This window comes from Rhinolophus hipposideros, assembly GCF_964194185.1.
Source record: "Rhinolophus hipposideros genome assembly, chromosome: 24".
In the NCBI taxonomy this organism is placed as follows: Eukaryota; Metazoa; Chordata; class Mammalia; order Chiroptera; family Rhinolophidae; genus Rhinolophus; species Rhinolophus hipposideros.
In genome coordinates, this window is record NC_138070.1 from 3,176,344 (window position 1) to 3,199,417 (window position 23,074).

The 23,074-nt window shown below is 50.9% G+C and overlaps 1 protein-coding gene across 2 annotated transcripts in view; it reads right to left on the reverse strand.

Annotated features, from left to right (window-relative positions):
* Positions 1–23,074, reverse strand: part of AACS (acetoacetyl-CoA synthetase) — a 50,993-nt gene that overhangs the window by 21,033 nt on the left and 6,886 nt on the right. For both annotated transcript variants that reach the window (XM_081037658.1, XM_081037659.1), the window contains exons 3-7: positions 21,028–21,145; positions 15,072–15,185; positions 9,418–9,515; positions 3,632–3,746; positions 3,389–3,470 (exon numbers count right to left, since the gene is read on the reverse strand). In XM_081037658.1, coding sequence (XP_080893784.1) covers positions 3,389–3,470; positions 3,632–3,746; positions 9,418–9,515; positions 15,072–15,185; positions 21,028–21,145 — 527 coding nt within the window. The remainder of the gene's footprint in view (positions 1–3,388; positions 3,471–3,631; positions 3,747–9,417; positions 9,516–15,071; positions 15,186–21,027; positions 21,146–23,074) is intronic.

Sequence of the window (23,074 nt, forward strand, 5' to 3'; positions counted from 1 at the left end):
CAAAAACACAGTTTTGACAAATAGAACCTGCTTTTTTTCAAGGAACGGGGAGAAATCAGTTCAACTGAGCCCGCAGCAATTTGCAAAGGAAGCTTGCTCGGAAACACAGATGCCCGTGTACTAGAGTGAAGACTGCCATTGTGCAGGGAAGGCGTCCTCCAAGAGGGATGTGTCGGGGGGGAGCACGGGGGTTTAAAGGGCAGCAAAATAATTCATCTCCAAGCAGTGAACAAAGCTTCCTGCCCCAGAGTGCCAGGAAAACGACTCGCTGGCACTTTCCAGCCAATGGGAAAGGGCACCTCCCATTCGAATCCCATTTACACAGCGTGCCCAATCTAATGGGTACATCCGCAGAGAAAAGGCTTTTCTTTCAAACAGTCTGTAAGTCACAGAAAATACCAATTGTTTTTGTTGTTCCTCTAAAAATGAAAAGCCCCAAGCGTGGGTACTCCCTCCAGGTCTCTGCACACGGGCACGCACATGTTTTCAGTGTGTCTACGGCAGCCAGCAATCAAAAGGTGAATGGCAAGGGGGTCTAATTCGCCGGGTTTATGAGGGGAGGTTTTGCACTGTACGAAGCTAAATGAAGGGGCTAACAGGCTTCTCCTGGATGCTGGCATTTCGTGGCAACTACTGATCAACACATTCAGAAAAACCAAAGCCAGGCACCCTGGGGCCAGTGAGCCCATCTGCTTTTCCTCCTGGCCTCGGGGTATTCCACACCCCTCCATGAAAGCAGGGAGCCGGTGAGTCCTCTCTCCCCTACTTCCTGTGTTTCCATTCCTGGTTTACAGAACTAGCATTCATACAAACACTCAAGCCCGAAATCAAGGAATTTCCTCGGTTTCTTCCTTTTTATCCACTACCAGCCCTCCCCCGCAAATCTCCTTGGTCAACCCATTCGATAAGTTCTTTGCCCTGGCTGTCCCTCTACCTGAAATGTGCTTCCCTTCCTGAATCTCCTTTGGGTCTTGGTCAGAACTTGCTTCTTCAATGACTACACGAATTACAATGGAAAACCACCTCGTCCTTTCCCCCATGGCATGCCCAGCCCTTTAACCTTGCTCGAGTTTTCTCCAGAGCACGCGTGGTGGTTTCCAAATGTGTCCGTAAAGTCTTAGAGACTTGTCCCATCAAAAGGTGGCACTAGATCTCTTCCTTGAATCTGGTGTGTAACTTCAGAGGCCAAGTCAGAAAAGACCATGCAGTTTCCTCCTCCTTTTCGTGGGACACTTGCCTTTGGAGCCCCAAGCTCCCTCAGGCTGCCATGCTGTGTGAGGACACCAGGCCACATGCAAAGCCATGCGTAGAAGCTCCCACCAACGGCACCCACTGACATTGCCAGTTGACCGCCAGGAACAGCCTCCAGTGAGTAGATGCCTCATGTGCTCCTGACGGCTGGCTACCCAGGTGCCCTGAGCTGCTGAGTGAGTCTTCCCAGCTGACGCCCCAGACATTAGACGTTACAGAGCAAAGAACCACCAAGCTCCTTTCCGATGTCCTGTCCCACAGAATCCATGAGCGTCACAGATGGTAAGTTTTGGGGTGCTTTGATAAATAGCTATTATAAATGAACAGCACTTTCACCACTTCACACAATACGTATGTTACTTATTCAAGTTATTTCTTGATTTCTGTCCCTACTTGCAGCTGTAAAATTCGTGAGGAATTTTTGTCAACTGTGTTCATCGTACCTAGAAGAATACTGGTACATGGTGGGTGCTCAGTAAATATTTGTTGAAGAAATGAGTGAGTAAATTTTTAAAAAGCAGGGAGCTGCTCTCGGCTGTGTGAAATGAGACCCTGGCTTTGTCACCTGGTTGTCATTGATCAAGACGGGCAGGGTTCCCACAGTCTAGGAGACAAGTCCAGGCTCCTGGGCCTGCCTGTATCCTGACCTTGATACTCCCACCTGCAGCTGTCACCTTCTCATGACAATATTACTGAGACCTAACTAACGCACTCCGCCCAACATCGACTTACTTCTCCTCACAGCCAGCCTGTGAGGAAGGTACTGTCATCATCCCCATTTCACAGATGGGGAAACCAAGGCACAGAGCGGTCAATCACTGGCACAGGGTCACAAAGCTGACATGTGACCCTGAGCAGCCTGGCTCTCAGGGGACAGTCACTTTGCTTGCAATGCCCTTCGACCTCTGGAATCCTCACACACACACCTGTCCCCAAATCCTGCTCACTTGTCAAGGTCACTTCAGGTGCCACCTCCCCAGATCCCACAGATAAGCAACAACACCCTTCTCCCAACTTCCAGGTACTTCCTGCCCCCCCCCTTGACAAGCATGGCTGTGTCCCCTGAGCACGTGGTCATGGCTCACCCTCCCTGCAAGTGACCTGTCCGTCCCTCTGGACAGCAGGCCCGTGAGGCCAGCACAGAGCCTTGATCCTCTCCGTGTCCCCAGAGCACGCTGCACAAGAGCACTCAGCCAACTGGTCGCCTGAATGAAAGGCCTCTGCAATGTCTTCCCCCCACCGCGTCTGTGCAGCTGCTCCCCCAATGGCCTCCAGGGGCTACTCACGAGGCTCCTGCCTGCAGCCCAGACAGGAGACTAAAGGGAAAAGTTTAGCTGGGAAGGTAAACACTCCTGATCTCGGAAATCTACCCCACAATTGCTTCAAGAAGAGGAAAGTGGTATAACTCCAAGAATTTGAGAACGAATTCAACTTTGAGCAAACCATAATCCATTTCTTAATTGCTATTAAGAATTAAGAGGCTCACAATTCTATGTGGTACTCCAGGAAGGTAGTGTATCAACTTACAAATTTTAGAACAGCAAAGGAAGATACCGTGAGCAATGAGGACGGAAACAGGTTCTAAAAGAGAAATATATGTGTGTGCATGTGTATATATGTGTGCACATGTGTATACATGTGTGCGCATGTGTGTGCATGCATGTGTGCACATGTGCATAGATGTGTGTATATGTGCATGTGTGTATACATGTGTGGGTGCGCGTGTGTATATCTGCGTGCATATACACATACGTGTACATGTGTGCGCGTGCATGTGTATATACCCATTGTGTGTGCATGCACGCACGTGTACAAGTACACAAGTGCACACATACATATACACGTTAATCACTGTCAGAACCATTGTGGCCAATCCAAGGACCTAGGCCTGGCCCCACCACTTCAAAGGGACAACAGACAGGAAAAGAGGATCCCGGGACCTTCTCTGTCCTGCCACTCATTCACTATGTGGCCGTGCGGAATTCACTCTGGGGCCTCAGGTGCCCATCTGCAAAATGATGATTGTAACTAAAAGCCCCTGCACCTCTGCTCCACGTGGGAGGGGTCAGAGTCTGCTACCCGGTGGGACGTGCAGTGGGTTGCACACGAACCAGCGATCCGCCCGTGGCTGACTTACCCATTGGGGATCTTAGAAATGTCTATCTTCTCTCTAGAGGCAATGTAAGGAATCACCACCACTCTTTTCAAGTCCGGTAGTCCTGAAGGAGAGAGGAGGGAGAATACAAAGTTATGCGACGTGAGATTCTTAGTTGCTGGGTTTTTTTACCAAGCGTAACGATATAGAACAGGGTATCTTCCAGAGCCCTTTTGGCTGCACACACAGACCCCCCACCCCGCTCCGACCGGAAGGGCCACACACCTTTCACCACCTGCTGCAGCTTGTCCATGTGGCTGTGCTCTCTACCATTGTACACCACAGCCTCCACGGAGAAGAGGAGCTTCGGCTGGATTTGGGAAAACCGGTCCAGGACACCCTGAGGAGAGGAAGGAAAGAGTCGTCATCGGTCGGTCATCCAAAAGGCAAACACCCTCAGCAGCCGTGGGACCGCTACATTTCAGGCAAAGGACAAGCAGTATGATCAGGGCGCCAGCCCCATTCCGGGGTCCCCATCACCCAGTGGCCAATAAAGACACTCAAGCAAAACGTGACGTGCCCTGACATAATCATCACTCCAGGGAAAGTATCGACGTAAACAAATACCAAAGGCCGTACAGAGACTGAAAGAGCAAACCCCAGTGTATAACATGGAAAAGTCACAAGGTGTTCGCACGACAGAAAAGCTTCCACACTTACAGAAGGAGCCTTTTAACACGGCTGCTCTTGTGTACGGAATAGGAGACCCACCCTCCAAACAGGAAAGCGTTTCCATGTTTTGGTTCTCTTTTAATCTTCAATTGAAGAGGTAGCTGAACCTTCTGAGTGGTACTTTTCACCAACCAAATGCTTGAACGATGATGTGCACACGAGGAAACAAGCCCCACTTTAAAACGCCGGCTCCCCACACCCAGGTGTCTGTGGACACCACTCATGGAATCTGCCATCCGGCCAAGCAACACCTTTCTCCCGTGCAGATGTTGAATTTGTTTCTGTAAATGATGTGAACCGACCAGTATAGCCTTGTGACACACTCACTACCACCTGCCTGTCATCCCAAGGGTGACAGGTTAAAGCATCTCAGACAGGGCTTCCCTCCCTTTCGTCCCAGCCTTCCCCAAGTCCAGACGATGGTGGAGCCTTTTACAGCCACAAGACAGCAGCTGGAAAGACATCGCCCAGAATGGCACTCCTGTTCCCTTACCCAGCAGTCCAGTGCAAGTGGTTCCAGGTCAACGCCGGGCTGCAATGCCGGGCCGTGAGGCCAGAACCTCCGTGAGGACTTAATGGGGCAGGGCTCCCCCTTGCATGTTACAGCCACCTGTGGCTGGATGGTTCATTAGGCTCATTAGGGTAACACTGCTCTGGAGTGGGCCAGGCATTAGAGGGGAGAGCAGAACATGTGTCTATGTCAATGACTCTGACAGGGAGGCCAGGGGCCCTCAGGGGTCCCAGCAGTGACAGCATCACCTGGGGCCCCGACACCCTGAATCGGGAACTCTGGGGCTGCCGGGCAATCTGTGCTTTCACAGCCCTCTGGGTGACCCTGACGCACGTTAAAATCTGAGACTCTCTGGGCTAAAGGTTCAAGGATTGAGACTCTTTCACTGCTGCCCAATTTTCAACACCAGAAGCTGAATTAACAGAAAAGAGTTTGGGATTACAAAAAAGCATTTGTTTATTCCATCTGCTATGCCAGGTACCATGCCAGGGAACCAACCAGACAGGGTTCCTTCTCTCTGGAACATACAATCTATCAGGAAAAAAACAGGAAAACAATTATAAATGTTACTGTTTTCAATTCCCAATTGTTTTCAGTGAACTACACTCATGATTTAGGAAAAGAAAAGAAGGGAAGAATTAAAGCCATAAGGAAAAATTAATGATGGAATTGACCAATAAGTACAAAATCTTTTCTCCAAAAAGACTGATAAAATAAACCTCTTGGCAAGTCTGATCAAGAAAAACGACAACACTTCTAGCTAACACTTACATATGATTCATTTATTATGTATCAGATGGTGTCCTAAGCACTTGACTAATATTTACTCACTTAATGTTCAGAGCAACCTGTGACATACATGGACATTATAACAGAGGACAATACCATTACTATCCCCATATTACAGATGAATAAACTGAGGCACGCAATCCCACAAAATCAGAAATCACACTCTCCTACAGAAATAAAGATTAATGAATGAGACTATTTTAATGTTATTAATAAATTTCAAAATCCAGATGGGGTGGATAAATTCCCAAGAAAAATATAAATTATCAAACTTGATTGAAGAAGCAGTAGAATACCTGAGGAGACATTACCATGGCAGAAAAAGTGGTCAAAGGTCTGTCTCTTACACAGACACCAGGGTGAGGCAGAATGGCAGGCTAGTGTCATGGGACAGGAAAGCAGAGGGTAGCTAAAGAGAATCAGGAGGAGGAAGAGAGAAGCCGGAAAGCTCCAGGGGAGCGACTCTCCTCAGCGAGCCTCAAGAGGAGCAGGTTTTGCAGCCAGGTGGGAGGGGAGACGCCTTCAGAGCAGAGGGTACCACAAGCAAAGCCCAGGGCAGGTGGCGCAGGTGGGGCTGGTTGGGGGAGGGAGGAGAAAGGCCCCCATGAAACCCTGAGGTCAGGGAGGAGTGGCAGGGAGCCAGATACAGAGCCCTGAAAGATGGCAGAGGCGTCTCTCCCTACCGACTGTCCTATACTCAGGTGGTAACAAACTCGGGCAAGGGCTCAGCGGTCCCAGGGGTGACCCTTGGTCATAATGACAGCAAACAGCACCAGAGGTCTGGGCCCTGGCATCGTGGGGAGACTCAGAGGTGCCAGGACACGGTGGACGTTGTCCTGGCTGGTCAAGCGTGGGTTGCCAATGATCCCTGAGCACCTGAACAACTGGACCAGAAACTGGTTCTGGTCCGGGAGAGAGCTGCTCAGTCGAGAGCTGCTTTCCTATTGCAATGAAACAAACACACCTATGATTGTGCATCTGACCTGAATCCGGTGCCTAGCAACCAACCAAGCCCTGAAACCAACAGTGCAGAGTCACATGGACCGCCACCCCATCTACACACACGTGCACACACACCAACACCCACAGTGATCTGAAAATGCTTCATGCGGCTGCGGGCCTGGCTCTTGGATGTGTGGAGAGCAGAGGCTGGGCTCCCCCAGGGCTCTGAGAAAGCCACCAGCTCAAAAGGAAACGGGGAAACAAAGCAAAAAGCAAAACATTGAAAAACGCAGGATCTGGAGGTCTCGATGAGGCTGGAAGGTTGCAGACCCAGAAAACAGAGCACCCTTCCTGCCTGGAGATGACTCCCCCACACCCCACCCCAGTCCAAAGCAATGGGTGTCCGACTAAGGTGGGGCACAACTGGCAAAGATGGAGGAGGGCGCCCAGTGAGGAGAGAGGCAGGGGCAGGGCAGATGCAGAGCAAAGGGGCGACTCCCCGGCATCATCAGGGGAAGAGCAGTGTGTCTCCCCCTGCCCCCCACTGGACCAGCCCACCAGACTGGTACATGCTTGGAAACGAACAGGACCCTTCTTACCAGCCAACGGGGAGAGGAAAGGTCACCATGACATTTGTGGATGGGTGAATCCACTGTATGGAGACCACGACCCCGTACTCGGAACTGCCACAGCACTAGGACTTCCTTCAGGGGCACTAACGACGTGACATCATTGTAAAGAAGCCAAAAAGTTAAAACCAGGATTTGCAGGAGAGTGGCAATTTCCTCTTTAAATAGGGATTTTCAGTGATTTGAAACGGGAAATATGATTCCAAGTAGAAAAGACATGTGTTCCATTGCCAATCTCAGAAAAGTGGCCTTTCCTGAAAAGGGGCACCATTTGAAGTTTACAATGCTGACGTCCGAAATGAAGAACGGGAGACTTTTTCTCAGCAGATTCGGTGAATCCAAGAACTGCCCGAGCCCGTGGCTTCCCTGTCCTTCAGTCCCAGGCCCCACCTCGTCACCAGGAATGCTGCCCTGAGGGTTAACGAAGGGCAGAGCAGAATCTGATGGCCGCCATCTGAGGCGCCAGTGTCATCCATTTGTCCCCGGTGCCTACTCAGCACACAGGTGCCCATGTGAACAAGTGCCACGGCTCAGCACCGCGCCCAGGACTCCCCGGGCCCGGAAGGCTCAGCCTTGGAGCCGAAAGGTGGGTGTGGGCAGCCAGGAGGGCTGTGAGGTGAGCAGGTGCTGACGTGGTAACTGCCATCCCCTGCATGCTTACTGGGAGCTGAGTGACGCCGCGGCTCGCACGCACACACGCCTGCTGGCTCCAGCAGGAGGGAGAAGGGACTGCACACCATCATACCAGCAAAATGAGGACCGTTCCCCAGAACTCAGGGCAGAGCAACAGTCTTAGCAGGAAGGCGTTTGGCGCTGTCATGTTCTGAATAACCGAGGGCTCTCCCCTGAGACTCACGACACCCCGACTCAAAGATTCCTGGAACGGAATGGCTCACGACAGTGGGGACAGCAGAGCCATGTCGCCATCTAGTGTTTCCTTTACCCAAAGTAGCTTCAACAGCAGCTGTGATTCCAGAAAACCGTGAAGCAGGGAAGGAATGAGACACTCGTGCTACAGGGCCGTCCCCTGGCTGTGTCCTCCCACAGCAGAACCTGGCGGCCAGAGGCAGCTGGAATGGCATCTGGTGTGACACGTTGCCCAGGAGAATGAGCTATGAGAACAGGCCACAGCTCAGCAGCCGTGGCCGCACCAAGTTGGAGGCTGCTGGATGCCCTCCTGTCCCCCAATGCTCCCCGCCCTACATCCCATGGCTCAGACACCCCCTCTAGCCCAACCCCAGAGCTCTACTCTCGGCCAAGCCTTTGGGTGGGGGCATCACTGCAGTCCCTAGCGGTCACAATCACGCCCCATGCCACACACAGTGTGCCCAACACCCTCACAACTGGCTTACAAAAAGTTAAAAGTTCCAGTTAGCTCAGAAAACACCCATCTCCCAACTTGAGCAGCAAACATCACTGACCTCGAGGGGTAGGTCACCCTGTCCCCAACCCCACACAAGCGTCACTCTGCGGTCCTCACAAGTTCCCCGATGTGTGTGCTCAGGACACGGAGCCAGGAAGCGGCAGAGAGGGACTCGAACCCGGGCAGAACCCGCCTGCCTGCGTGCCCTGTGCAAGCAGGCCACAGTGCCTTCTCACCCGGAGGGCCCTTCTCTGCAATTCGTGCCACGCAGCCAGAGACCTGCTGAGGAATCTGCCAGCAACAGCAGCCAAGCGCTCAGTCCCAACTTTCCAGACCCTCCCATGAGGTCACCACGGGCCCCAAGCAGCTCACACAGCCTCACTGCGGCCCTGGGGACTTGAGAGGACACATACACAGACTTCCAGTCTCAGGTCAGTCCTCGCTGACCCCGGGTGGTGCTGGGTGGAGGCGATCTGGGAGAGGCCCTGGAAAGTTCCAGGAGGCATGACCATAGGCCAGCTGGCAGCCACCAAGTGATGCTCTCTGGGGTAGCCATGCTGCCCCTGACCTCCGTGGGGCTGGCCCCACTTGCCCCTGGGGGCCTTTGCTGGCTATGGAGCCTAGGTCATGTGGGATACCCAGGAGCCACAAGGACAGACCCGTTAGAGGGCACGGCAGGTATCCACGTCCCCGACTCACTGCTCGTCCTGGCAGCTGTAGCGCCGCTCAGTTGCTGGGGATTTGTCCTGCTGCTTCGTTTGCCCCACAGAGCGGCCCCAGGGCCGGGCAGCGACAGTGGGCTCGGTGCACAGTTCCTGCCCCTGCCCCAGGCAGCTGGCTGAAGCTACCCTGGGTCCATGGTCCCCTGGGGGTTACGAGGATAAAGAAGCCCGCGCCCTGCCCTCCGCACAGAGCGCAAAGCCCAGACCCCAAGCACAAGGCAAGAGGTGGCCATGACACACACAAAGCATCGAGGGAACTTCTGGAAGCAAATGCGGAAAACTCCCCGCACAGGATAAACATGTGAACAACTTCCTGTGATCACGCACACCCAGGGCACGCCCGGGGCCCAGAAACACCCCCTCTGGGGGGGACCCCAACTCACGTTCATCCCAAAGTCTGGGGACGTGGAGCTCCAGATGGCACCGATGCTTGCTGCAGCCAGCATGGCCTCCACGGCATGCAGCCCATTGGGTAAATAACCTGCACAGGGGACACAGACAGAAAGCTTGGGGTTCAGGGTGCGTCAGATGTAGTAGACCTCCAAAAGGTCCCTCCGGGAGCCAGGCAGGGGTGGGGAGAGGGGCCAGCCCCACCCCCCACCAGCTGCCCTGACAGCTCTCATTTGGCTGACCCCACCGCCAGCCTGTCCACTTCCTACTGTCACCCCCTCTAACCCATTCTCCATGCACTGATCAGAGTGACCCCCCCGCAGCCCTACATGAGCCGGCCCCGTCCTCTTCTCCCTCCACACCTCCTCCCACTCTGGGCTCGGCCACAACAGCCTTGTTTCACGTCTTTAGTGGTTGTTCACTCCTCCTGCCTCAGGGCCTTTGCACAAGCTGTCTGCTCTGCCTAACACTCCTCCACACACACCAGCCTTCCCTACTCGGGGTGCTCACCTTGCAGCTCTTCACTGAAATGAAACTGTCAGAGAAGCCGTCTCCAAGGCCACCCCCTGAACTCAAGTCGCCCGGGTTGTCACCCAGAAAGCACGTTGTGTAATACTTCTCCCTCACCAAGTGAGCTCTCTTTAGCATGATAATCCCCTACGTACAACTGTAGCTGGCCGCTTCATAGCTGCTTCTCAGGGCAGGGAGGGCAGGGACTTCATCTGTCTTGTTCTTGCCTCTGCCCCACATATCAAAGCCTTCAGACACTGGACTGCTGGCTGGCCGGCATGAATGGATGAATGGATCCAGATGAATGGATGGATAGATGGATGGTCGGACAGATGGACAGAAGGGTGGACAGACTGATGGATAGTGGGAGGGATGGAGGGATAGATGGGTGGAGGGATGGAGGGATGGACAGAGGGAGGGAAGGAGGGGTTGGTGGATGGAGGAAGGGAGGATGGGAAGGAGACGAAGGACAGGGGAAATGCAGAATGTGAGCACACAGTCAAGAGACACACAAGCCTGTAAGGGACAGAGGAGGGGCTCAGGGTCTCCATCTCATCAGAGGCTGGGTTTTATGACAATAGAGGCAGAGAAGCTTTCTGGCCAGAGACTATGATCAATTAAGCAGATGGTCCTAAACGATCCAGAGAAAAGGATTTGTGCACAAGGCGTCAGGGAGTGGAAGGGCCAGGGCCAAATGTCTTACCCGAGCACGGCTTCCCAGTGGCCACCAAGCCATGGGTTCTGGGACCCAGGACCCCGGGACACTCTCCCTTGCCCCTCCTCCCCCTGCTCTGCACTCCACTTGACCACAGCGTCGGCACTTCCGTGTTTGGGGTTCCCCAGCGGCCCTGCCCTGCCCAGACACAGCATCCCAAGGGGCAGGGCTCATGCATCACTCTCTCGGTCCCCAGGGCTCCACCAGCACCTGGCACATGGCAGGCCCCGATGTTTGCTGCGGAGAGGAGTACAAACTGAAGCTTCGCCATGGTGCCACTGCCCCAGGGCGGGGCGGACTCACTGCCCAGAGCAGCTATGGGACCCAGCAGACTTGGTGGAGACTGACCAACAGCCGGATGACCACTTACCAGACACGAGAAACTGAGGCAGGAGCAGCTTTCATTCCGCCTCTGAAGCCCTTTCAGCATCTCCCCATGCACTGACTCCTCCAGAATCATTCCCCAGGGCTCTCTTCAGAGAAACATACAGTCTGGTCCCACTAACTATGGGAAACTGGTGTCCAAGCCGAGACGCTCAAAGAGGGCAGGCTGCCAGGTACCAGCCTGATTTTGAAGAGTCCAGGACACCATGGCCAAGAGGGGGCTCGACCGTTTTCCCCAACACACCCTGTTCTCTGTTTCTCCTTCTCCCAGCAATGTGTGCTTCAAAAGGAGATTTTTAAAAATGAAAATGGGAGGGAATGAAAAAATTGGAGAACCTTTCGAATTCCTTTTCTAGACCTGACAAGGGAACAGAGTAAACCGAACCAAGAGGAACCGAAGACACCGAGGTCCCAACCACAAAAGTATCTGCTCTGATCATCAGCCCAGCTCTCATTCATTCATTCATTCATTCATTCATTCACCACACCTTTATTATACACCTATTATATGCCAGTCACTCTGTATAGGCTGAGACATGCAGTGAACAGAAGACAAGCCCGTCCTAGTATTGGAGGATGGACACACACACACACACACACACACACACAGAATCCTGTGATGTCAGGTGGGTAGTAGGAACAACAAAGAAAATAAAGCAGCATTTAAGGAGAGAGTGGTGATGGATTTTTCCAGGGATGGCCTCTAAGGAGGAAACGTTTAAGCAGAGACCTCAATAAACTAGGGTGAACCCGCTGCTACACAGGAGAACATTCCACGGAGTGTGGAGACCGGGGCAACCTGGTGTGTCCCCTACTATCGATTCCTTTCTAATCAACTAACATATGGCGAGCAGTAACTCCAATGCCAGTTGTCACCCGAAATGGGCTGACACTGGGTCCAGCCCATTTACTCGTTCTCATGTGATAAGGCCACCCTCTTTGCAAACACACTCTGAAGTACCCCTGGGAAAGGCACACCCACACCAAACACTGAGGTCCCAAGGCCAAAGTCCAGCCACCCCCGCTGCGGCCACACTGGTTCCTGTGGCCCTGGTCCCATTACATGGTGGCAGGAGGAGGGCAGGCTGGCGCCCTGATCACCAGGGCCGCACACCATCTCATGTGTGCCTGCTCACCCACGTACAAACCAGCCCATGTCCAAATTAACTCAAGTTCTTTGGGGCAGAGAACATGTCCATACATAAGCCTTTATACTTTTTATAGAAGTCAAAGTGAAAAGAAAATACGGAAAACATCTGAGCTGCTCTTGGTAGGAAATCATGACTCACAAGGGATACCTAAAGAAGTAAAGGGCAGGGAGCGGGGAGCGGGGGTGCTCAGGGCAGAAGGCACGGGCCTCAGTTTACCAGCTGAAGATGACCTGAACGGCTCCTTCCAGGACCAGAGTCCTGGGGTGCCCCACCCCCCACATTCCACACGCACTCAGCCCTGTGGCCCCAGCTGGCCCTGCACAGGCCCTGCCCTCACTAGCTTCCATCTTTGCCCAGGCCGGTTCTGCAGCCATGACTGCCCTTGTCTCCCCTCCCACACGAGAGATAATGTCTATCATCCGGTTTCAGGCACAGCCAACATTCAGGGGAATTGTTTTAGGCCCTGGGACACCCAGGGAACAGAGGATTCCTGCTCTCACAGAGCTGAGCTGCAGTGGGCAGAAAAAGGCACAACAAAACGATGAGAAAATAAGACTACGTCAGGCGATGATAAAAGTTACGGAGGGAGCTCGGGGAAGGAGGACGGGTGGTAGGGAAGGTGGCTCTCGGGGAGGCAGCGGCTCTGAGGGCCGAGCAGAGGGTTCTGAGCAGGACACAGACACCTGTGGCTCCCAGTGGGGGCAGGGGAAGAAGTGGGGACACCAGTCAGGAGGAAGACCAGCCTCGCAGGCTGAGCCCGGAAGCCACCCTAGGGGCTCTAGTGGCCCTCCTCTGGGCTCATCCTGAGCTGAACGTTTACCACAAGGTGTTAAAAGAGTTGCTGAGCCCACTGCCTCCCCATGGCCCATGGCCCAAGGGCAGCTCTGCCTGGGGATAAAACACCTAGAACACTCGCGGAATGACAGGGCGGTGGTCAGAGCCCCACCCAAACCACTGTTCCCACCATCCTATCCTGGACTTGCCCAGAGCATCCCCAGCCTGGACCTCTGTGCTCCCCGAGGGCAACCCTTCCCAGCACTAAAACTCAGCTCAACCCCCCATCCACAAATGGATGATGGACCAAAAAAACATGGTCTCTCCATGCGGTGGAATATGACTGGCCACAAAAGGAGTGCTGTGGGGACACACGTGACAACTGGGTAAACTGACTACATTGTGAAAGAAGCCAGACACAGGCGCCACAGACTGTATGATTCCGTTTCCAGGAAATGTCCAGAAGAGACAAATCCATGGCGGCGTGATTACTAATGTGTGGGTTTCCTTTGGGTAGTGAAAATGTCCTAAAATGCCTCGTGGTGAGGTGTGCACAATTCTGCAGACTTGTGCGTCTTCATTGAGTGAATAGCATGGCTTGTGAATTATATTTCAATACAGCTGTAATTTTTTAAGGGAACTCAGGCCTCGCCTGTCAGCTGACCCAAATTCATGAATATCTACCCTTGAGCAGTGTGAGCTGGACAGACGTGGCCCCTGGCCTCTGGCCTTGTGCAGTTCAGAGCTGAATGGAGGACACTAATAATCAAATAATCACAAAAACAAACAGATAATGACCAATGCCGTTACAACATGGGTCATGATAATGGTCTCGTGTCTAGAATGTTACAGCGTCCCAGACAGAGGATTGGTGGGACGCTCTTAGGAGGAAAGGGGCAGGAGGGGAAATGAGGATGAAAGAAGGGCTCCACGGAAAGTAACCTCACAGGTGAGCTGAGCTGGGCGGGTCATGGTGGGTCCTCACGCTCAGGCCCCAGGCCCAGTATAACTTCTTCAGTAAAAGGCTTGTCTTTGCCTCCACCCAGCCCTGTCCGTTGTTTCTGCCTCTAGGGTAAGACACCTTTAGAACCGTCTCTTTTCAGACCCCCCCTTCTAAGCCTGACCACCCCCCCTTCAGGCCCCTCCTTCTAGGAAGGCACATAACCGTAACTATCTCATCCCACCTCCCACCTCCCCGATCTTCCGTACTTATGGTCCCTCCTTAATCTCAAATGCAAAAAATACACTGCACACTGTTACCCTCCGGAAGCACTTGGCTCAGTCTGTTGAGCTTTTCCTTCCAGGTGTATCCTCTCTTTGGCTCAAGTCCATTTTTATAAAAATTCTCTACAGATGTGACGTTACGTCGACAGGACATGGAGGCTGGGTGTGGCAGGAGGCAGGAAAGATGAGCAAGGGTGCCCGTGTAGGGCCTGCCGACCTGGTTTCAGGTCCTCCTGTCCACCCGGAGGGCCGTGCGAGCAGGGGACAGACACCATCATATGCCACTGTGGTCAGTGGCATGAGTAAAGTCGTCTGGCCAGAGAACAGAAAAGCCCTCCTCTTTGGTTTAAGAACGAAACCTGATTTCTGATCTGGGAATGACCCATTTAACTCGGATCTCAGCAGCACAACACTCAGAACCTCAGCCCGACCTGGACAGGAAACTGTCACCAGATGCTGTCATCCCCATCACTGGCCCCCGTGTACTCTGGGAGCCAGTGCAGTGCCAGGGCTCATAACTTGTGTGCCCAGAAAACGCTCTCAACAAGCAGCCAGTTCAGCCTATCTCTGCCGCACCAATTAGATTAAAGATGAAGAAAGTCCAGGTCAGGGAGGAGAGACTCCTGGTCCAAACCCACACACCTGGCCCAAGGCGATGCCAGGCACTGAAATAGGTATGACGCCGGGGAGCCTGGTGCCCTACACGGGCCACACCAATGAGCTTCCTCTCTTGGTTATTTTCTGCTGTGCAAAATATAGTTCAAGTCCTATAAGGCTGTATGTAATGACACGACTCCACCTTATTCAGAAGTTGTCCCAACTTTCTAAGCCATTTCCTCTGCCTTGGTCTCCTCCCGTCCCAACCACGACAACCTCCCAAAATACCTACCAACGACCCGGTCTCCTTTTTTCACACCCATTTTCCTCATTGCTGCTGCAAACAAAGCCACTTGTTGCCGCAGCTCTTCAAAGGTCACCTTCACAATTTCCTCTTTGCCTTCCCCTGGAAAAGAGAAAGGATAGGTCGTATGGAGACCACCCTAAAAAGAATGGCTCTGGGTCAGACGCAATGCAGACTCACACTTGTCAAGAGTATCTGCCCAGGGAAACGTTACACAGGTGAGGGAGACAAACAACATGCAGGCTTACTCAACTTGACCAAAAAGAAAGTCTGTGTAACAATTAGCCAGCGAAATGCACTCACAGAATTTGCCACTTAAAAATTTTTTATTGTTGGGAGTGCTTTTCTTAGGTGAAGAATCCTTTCGTCTTGGGTGTGAGCTTTTTTTAACTTTTCACTTTGAATATAATTACAGATTTCCAGGGGCGTCCTGTTAGCTCAGTTGGTTAGAGCGCAGTGCTCATAACACCAAGGTCGCTGGTTCGATTCCCACATGGGCCAGTGAGCTGCGCCCTCCACAACTAGACTGAAAACGACTTGGCTTCACAACTAGATTGAAAACAATGACTTGACTTGGAGCTGATGGTTCCTGGAAAAACACACTGTTCCCCAATATTCCTCAATAAAAGTTAAAAAATAAACACAGGTAGATAGATAGATAGATAGATATCTAGATAGATAGATATAGGTGTAGACAGATTTCCATAAAGTTCAAAGATAATACAAAAGATAGTATAGATAGTTCCCTGTACCCTTAACCCCGAACTCTAGTACAATGTCAAAGCCAGGAAACTGACACTGATACAATGTGTTCATTGTCATTGTATAATATTTCCTATAACCACCACCACAGCCAAGACCCAGAACATTCCCATCACCACCAAGATCCCCCTCCCACTACCCTTTTGTGTTCACTCCCCACCCCCATCAATCCAACCCCTAGCACCACTTCTCTCTTCTCCACCTCTAAAATCTCATTTCTAGAATGTCATATAAATGCAATCCCAGGAGGGGGCCTTTTGAGATTAGCTTTTACCACTCAATGCAATGCCCTTCAGAGTCACCCAAGCTGTTGTGCTTCAGTAACTCATTCCTTTCTATTGCTGAACAGTATTCCAGCTTTGTTTTTTCAGATTATAAAGATAATGAAAGCTCACTGCAGAAAACTTCAACATTGCAAAAAATGTCTAAGTGAGAAAAATAAAATAATCAATCTCATTAACTGTCAAAGAAATGTACATTAAAGTAAAGTGGTGAGATGAATTGTTACCTAACAGATTGGCGAAAATGGGAAAGACGGTGTGGCAGCCAGCCTCCACAGCAGCACCCCGTGACCCCTGCCCCTGGTATTCATGCTCTCGTGGCTCCTCTGACACTGAAGGGGCCCTGGATAGCCAACAGTATATTATGGAAATGACAGTGACTTCTGAATCTTGGTCATAAAAGACACTGCGGCTTCCACTTGCCTCCCACAGGGGGAACCAGCGGCCACGTTGTGAGGACATGCAATCGGCCCATGGAGAGGACCACGTGGGGAGAAACTGAGGCGCAAAGAGTCGTAGGAATGGGCTGTCTTGAATGTGGATCTGCCGGCCCCAGTGCAGCCTTCAGACGACTGCAGCCCCTGCCAACACCCTCACTGCCGCTTTACGAGACACCTCACCACGCCAGGACCACCCAGCTAAGCCACTGCTGAATGTGTAACCCACATAAACGGTGAGATAATAAGTGTATACTGTTTTAAGCCATGGTTTTGCAGGTAATTTGTTACAGGACAATAGAAAACTAATACAATAAAGATTTAATGTTGCAAAGGTGTAGGAAAATTATTTGAGTCTACTTTCTACAGAAAAGATGGCTAATCCTTTGCCCATTAGCTTCGATGCAAATATTTTATTGCTGATGGCTAACTGCTTTTCAGTTCTACAACATGAAGTATCTCTTTTCCAAAGCAAATAAACATGCTGATTTCCCCTTGGTATACATGTGACTTTTCCTCCTTGCTTAAAGTTATACACGCCTGCCCATTCTTTCCTCACCTCACTGGGTAATCACCTCTCCCACAGTTCCACCCCAGTTAATTGTCTGTCCTTTGAAAATACTCAGTAACCTGAAATCCACTGTTCAAAGACAAAATGTGCTGTGCAGGCAGCTGTTCTAACAACATAAACACTGACGGGCTAATGTATACTCCTTCCGTTCCACTCGCTGGAGCGTGAAAACAGCACACACACGGTCCTTTCAGCGGGCACCTCGCGATCTCACCCAGAATTACACGTGGCGCCTGGTGGCTCAGGCGGTTAGAGCTCCATGCTCTTAACTCTGAAGGCTGCCGGTTCGATTCCCACATGGGCCAGTGGGCTCTCAACAAAAAAAAAAAAAAAAAAAAAAAAAAAAAAAAAAAAACAGAATTACACGTGGGGAAGATGCGCTCTGCTGAGAAGGCCTGGCTGCACAGAGTGAAACCCCGTCAGCACCTGCACAGAGCTGGAAGAGTAAGGAACAAGTCGGAAACACATGCAGAAAATGAAACACAGTGAGTTTTCAAGTCCCCAAGCCGATAACCAGCCAATTTAGGACCCTGCTTAGGAAAGATATCCATTTGTAAAGTAAATTTGCTCCCTGGCTTGAGGGCACTTATTCCCACTGCAAATGTGATGAGGGGAGCTCCTTAAAAGAAGGAGCTCAAATATTTTAAAGGGAGGGGCCATGGGGTGGGGAGGAGAGAGGGCACAGAGAGAGAAGTGTGAGACAGAAACAGCCCACCCGCAATCATAACCATACTGCCTTCACCCACACTTGGGAGAGCGCTAGGCGTAAGGGTAAAGGGGCTGGGTTCCGCCCGCTATGTCAGTGTGACAGAGAGAACGGACAGTTCAGTCCCAACCCAGCCACCCAGAAGGCTGACTAGCAATCAGGTATATTGCTGTTTTTTCAGTTAATTTTGTTTCTGTCTTGTTTTTTAAAGAAGATTCACGTTGGACCTTTCCCATTTTACAGGAGAAACCAGCACTTCAAGCAGTGCCTGAGACATTGGGTAACAGTGCACATGTATTTAAAGAGATTAGGGGAAAAAGATAAGAGAGAGACCGGGCATTCTGGTTCTTCGGGATTACAGACAGCGAGAGCGAGGTTTGCGAAAGCATCGCAGTGCCTGGGACAGCACAGCCCATTAAGAGTGTCTTATGGACAAAATATGGTCTCTCCATACAATGGAATGTTACTCAGACATAAAAAGGAATGCTATGATATGGATGAAACTTGAAAACACCACAGTAAGAGAAAGAAGCCAGACACAAAAGGCCACATGTTGTATGATCCCATTTATGTGAAATGTCCAGAACCGGCAAACCTATAGAGATGAAAGGCAGACAGGGGCAGGGGGGAGGGGGAAGTGGAGAGTGACTGCTGATAGGAAGGGGGTTTCCTTTGGGGGTGATGGGAATGCTCTGGGACTAGCTAGAGGTCGCTGCACAACCTTGTAAGCATATGAACTAAAGTCCACTGAATTATACACTGGAAGGGGGTGAATTTTGCGTTATGTGAACTGGATCACAAGTGAAGAAAGAGCCTCCTCCTCCTCCTGTTCTCCACCTCCGTAGACTGAACCCGCCAAGCACTTCCCGCAAGTCTCCTAGACTGTCCCCAGAAATTTAAACATGAGCCATCCCAGCCCCAGGTTAGAGGAGCGATCCTGGGGGACCCAGAGATGGAGTGCCCAACAAACTCCTAAGTTAGGCTGTCTCCTTTCCCAGTACACACTCTCTACCATTCTCTTCCCCGCAGCCAGAGTCAGTCAGACCCCAAGGCTCCCTTGCTCGTAATCCCCTGAGGACGGCCCACTGCCCTCACACAGCTCCAAACGCCCGCCTGTGCCTTTCGGGCCCCCGCCGGCCTGCTGACCTCATCGCCTGTCCCCACAGCCACGCGCCTCTCTGACTGTTGCCCACTCCCCAGGGCTTGCTCTGGCTCAGGGCCTTGCCTGCTCCGCATACCAGCAACGGTCCCCCCCCACCTCACATGACACCCTCACCTTATTTAAGTTCTGCTCAAATCTCGCCTCTTCCAAACAGGCAGCCCTGGCAGCCGCCTCGGAAAGAGCGCCACTCCCCGAGCAGTCACTTCTTTCCCATCACGGTGCTTTGCTCTTCGCAGCACTCAGAGCCGTCTGGGTTTTCTTATTTATTGTTTCCCCCACTAGAACATCAGCCCCATGAGAGCAGGGAACACGTCTGCCCTGCTCTACTCACACGGAGGAGGCGTTTGATACAAAGCTGAGGAACAAGTGGATGGGTGGACGGATGGGTGGATGGATGGATGGATGAAGAAAATGTCTCCTTAAAGAGCAAGGAGGAGGGCCAGTGAGCTGCGCCGTGTACAGCTAAGATTGTGAACAACAGCTCTCCCTGGAGCTGGGCTGCTGGGAGCAACCGGAAGTTGGCGTGGGCTGCCATGAGCGGCTGGTGGCCAGCATGAGTGGTCGGCAGCGAGCGTGAGCTGCTGTGTGCTGCCGTAGGCTGCTGTGAATGGCCAACCGACAACCAGCGACCAACTGCCTCAGTGGGGGGAGCGCAAGGCTCATCATACCAGCATGGGCCAGGGAGCTGTGTCCTACACAACTAGACTGAGAGACAACGGCTTGAACGGGAGTCGGGGGGCGGGGGAGGGCGAGGTAAAAGAAAGTGGGGGAAAAGAGCAAAAGGGAGATGCAGTACTGGTATTATACAATGTCCCAAGGCTACTTATACACTCAGCCTAAATCCTATGAGGGCTGAGAACAAAGGAAGGGAGCAAAATAATACTGAACAGCCACTGTATTACATACAGACAAGGCCGGTGGAATGCGCATGAGAACCAACTGTGGGCTTTAAAAATATACACAAGCCTGGATCCCATCCCTGGAAAGTATGCTCTAGGAAGTCACAGTGGGGACTGGACGGCCATGATTTTCAAAGCTGCACAAGGATTTCAGATGTAAAACCTCAGCTGTGCCAAAGATAGCGGTACGATCTCTGTGCATGGATATATGCAGTAAATGCATATATGCAGCAATTGCAATATGTAGTATACATCAGCCACTTCTGCGTATGTGTCCAAAAGAATTCAAAGTAGGATTTCAAAGAGATATTAGCAAACCCATGTTCATAGCAGCGTTATTCACAATAGCCAAGAGGTAGCAGCAACCCAAGTGTCCATCAGCAGATAAATGGGTAAAGAAAATGTGACATATACATATAATGGAATAGTATGCTGCCTTGAAAAAGAAGGAAATTCTGACACAGGCTACAACATGGGTGAACCATAAGGCCTTCATGCTGAGTGAAATAAGCCAGTCGCAAAAAAGACAAATAGTATGTGACTCCAAGCACAGGAAGTATCGTAAAAGTTGTCACAATCACAGAAACAGGAGGAGGGGAACTAGCATTTAGTGGGTACAGAGTTTCAGTGCTGCGAGATGGAAAAGTTCTAGTGATCTGCTACACAACAGTGTGAATCTACCTGACACTGCCATATACCTAAACATGATTAAGATGGCAACTTTAACGTTATGTGTTTCTGACCAAAATTTTAAAAAAGAGGAAGGTGTCAAGATACTGTTTGAAAATCATACACTGCAGTTGACCAGTGCTCGGGTGCCTCTCCAAACACGTGGCCCAGTGTGGAAGTGGCATCCGGAACAGGGACAAGGAAAGGGGCGCAGTTACCGTGTTTCCCCGAAAATAAGACCTAGCCAGACAATCAGCTCTAATGCGTCTTTTGGAGCAAAAAGTAATACAAGACTCAGTCTTATTTTAGTATAATATGAGACCAGGTCGTATATAATACAATATAATATAACTTAATATAATGCCAGGTCTTATATTAATTTTTGCTCCAGAAGATGCATTAGAGCTGATTGTCTGCGTAGGTCTTATTTTCGGGGAAACACGATATCAGCACTCACGTGCAACATAGAGGGCAGTTCTGTCGTTCTCTTTGTGAAGCAGGTTTTCAGCGTAGTTCAGACGGCTGCCTTTGAACCACTCGGGGACATCTGCAACCCCTTTCGATGTGTCCACAACCTATGGAGAATGACAGCAGAGCAAGACACGCACATACGTGAGATCTACACCACAAACAAGTAACCGTGACCCCATGTCCCCGGAAGCCCAAAGCATCATGCTCTCATTTCATAGACAGAACACTGAACTGGCCGGAAGGCGTGAAACTGAAAACAGAAACGAATGCCCTATGGTTCACACTCTGGTATTGTATGTCTGAAAGTTACTGAGAGTGGATCTGAAGCGGTCTCATCACACACACAGACAAAGGAAAAGCCTTAACAATGTGAGGTGATGGATGTTTAATTCCACAAAGCACACATATCAAATCATCATGTTGTACACTTGAAATGCAGACAATAAATTATACGTGTCAACCATTCCTCAATAAAGTTAAAAAAATTAATGTCAAGGGGAAACACCATCCCCACTCATTTCTTTTTCAACAAATATTAAGCACCTAATTTATGAGAGATGCTGAAGACGGAAAGTAAGTAAGACAGATGTGGTGCCTGCCCAACGTCCTAGGCTCAGACCAGACACACTGAAAACCAGAAGATCAAGCTCCAGGACCCCCCTGCGCCCCCACAGTTTCCAGAAGTTTGACCTCGGCCTCTTTTCTCAAGGGCTAGAAACTTGATTTTCTTCCCCAAGTTCCTATAGATGTAGCTTAAGAATGGTTCATCCCATCATCAAACCAAAACCACAATAAATTATACTTTGAATAATAGGACTCCCTTTCCCAGATATTTATTGATTTACAACATAAGGAGTTGGAAAAAAAAATCTCTAAAATCCAGGTTAAAAAAATAATGAGGGCCGGCCCGCTGGCTCAGGAGGTTGGAGCGCTGTGCTCCTCACACCGAGGTCACTGGTTCGATTCCCACATGGAATCTACAGCTAAGATTGTGAACAACAGCTCTCCCTGGGCTGCCATGAGCAGCCAGAGCTCGGAGTGAGCTGCCACGGGCTGCCATGAGCTGCCAAGGGCTGCCGTGTGCTGCCAGGAGTGGTCAGCAGCCAGCGTGCGTGGCCAGCAGCCAGCAAGAGTTGCCGTGAGCGGCTGTGAGCCGACGACCACTACCAACTGCCTCAGCCAGGGGAGCACAAAGCTCACAACACCAGCATGGGCCAGGGAGCTGTGTCCTACACAACTAGACTGAGAAACAATGGCTTGAACTGGAGGGGGCAGAGAGGTAGGTGGAAGAAGGGCAAAAAAAATGCAACACAATTACATACTTAAAAATAAATAAATAAATAAAAGTTGAAAAAAAATGAAACTGTTTAAAAAACAACCTGGGGGCGGATGGGTGGCTCAGTTGGTTAGAGCATGAGCTTTCAACCACAAGGTTGCAGGTTCAACTCCCACAAGGGATGGTGGGCTGCGCCCCCTGCAACTAACAATGGCGACTGGACTTGGAGCTGAGCTGCGCCCTCCACAACTAAGACTGAAAGGACAGCTTGACTTAGATGGAGCTGATGGGTCCTGGGAAAAACACTGTCCGCCAATAAAAAGTTCCGGAAATACACACTGTTCCCCAATAAAGTCCTATTCGTCTTCCCCAACAAAATCTTTAAAAAAAAAAATCTGAATGTACACAACATCACAACTACACACTTTAATGTGGTTGAGATGGTAAATTTTATGTTATGTATATTTTACCACAATTTTTAAAGTTTTAAATAAAATGAAGCCCGACCACTTGGGATCGTCAGGGTCCCAGGACTGGGCCTGAGTCCCACCATCAGAGGGCACAGAGGTAGCAGGGTCTGTCTGCATGGAGCTGTGACCCCAACACAGTGTTCTGCCAAATCTCTAGGGCAATGACTTTCCCCCACTGAGGTCTTAATAGAAGAGGTTTTAAAAGAGATTTTAAAAGAAGGTATGATTCCACATTCCCAAAACTAACACTTCATTTTGGAACATAACCATAAAAAATATAATACATC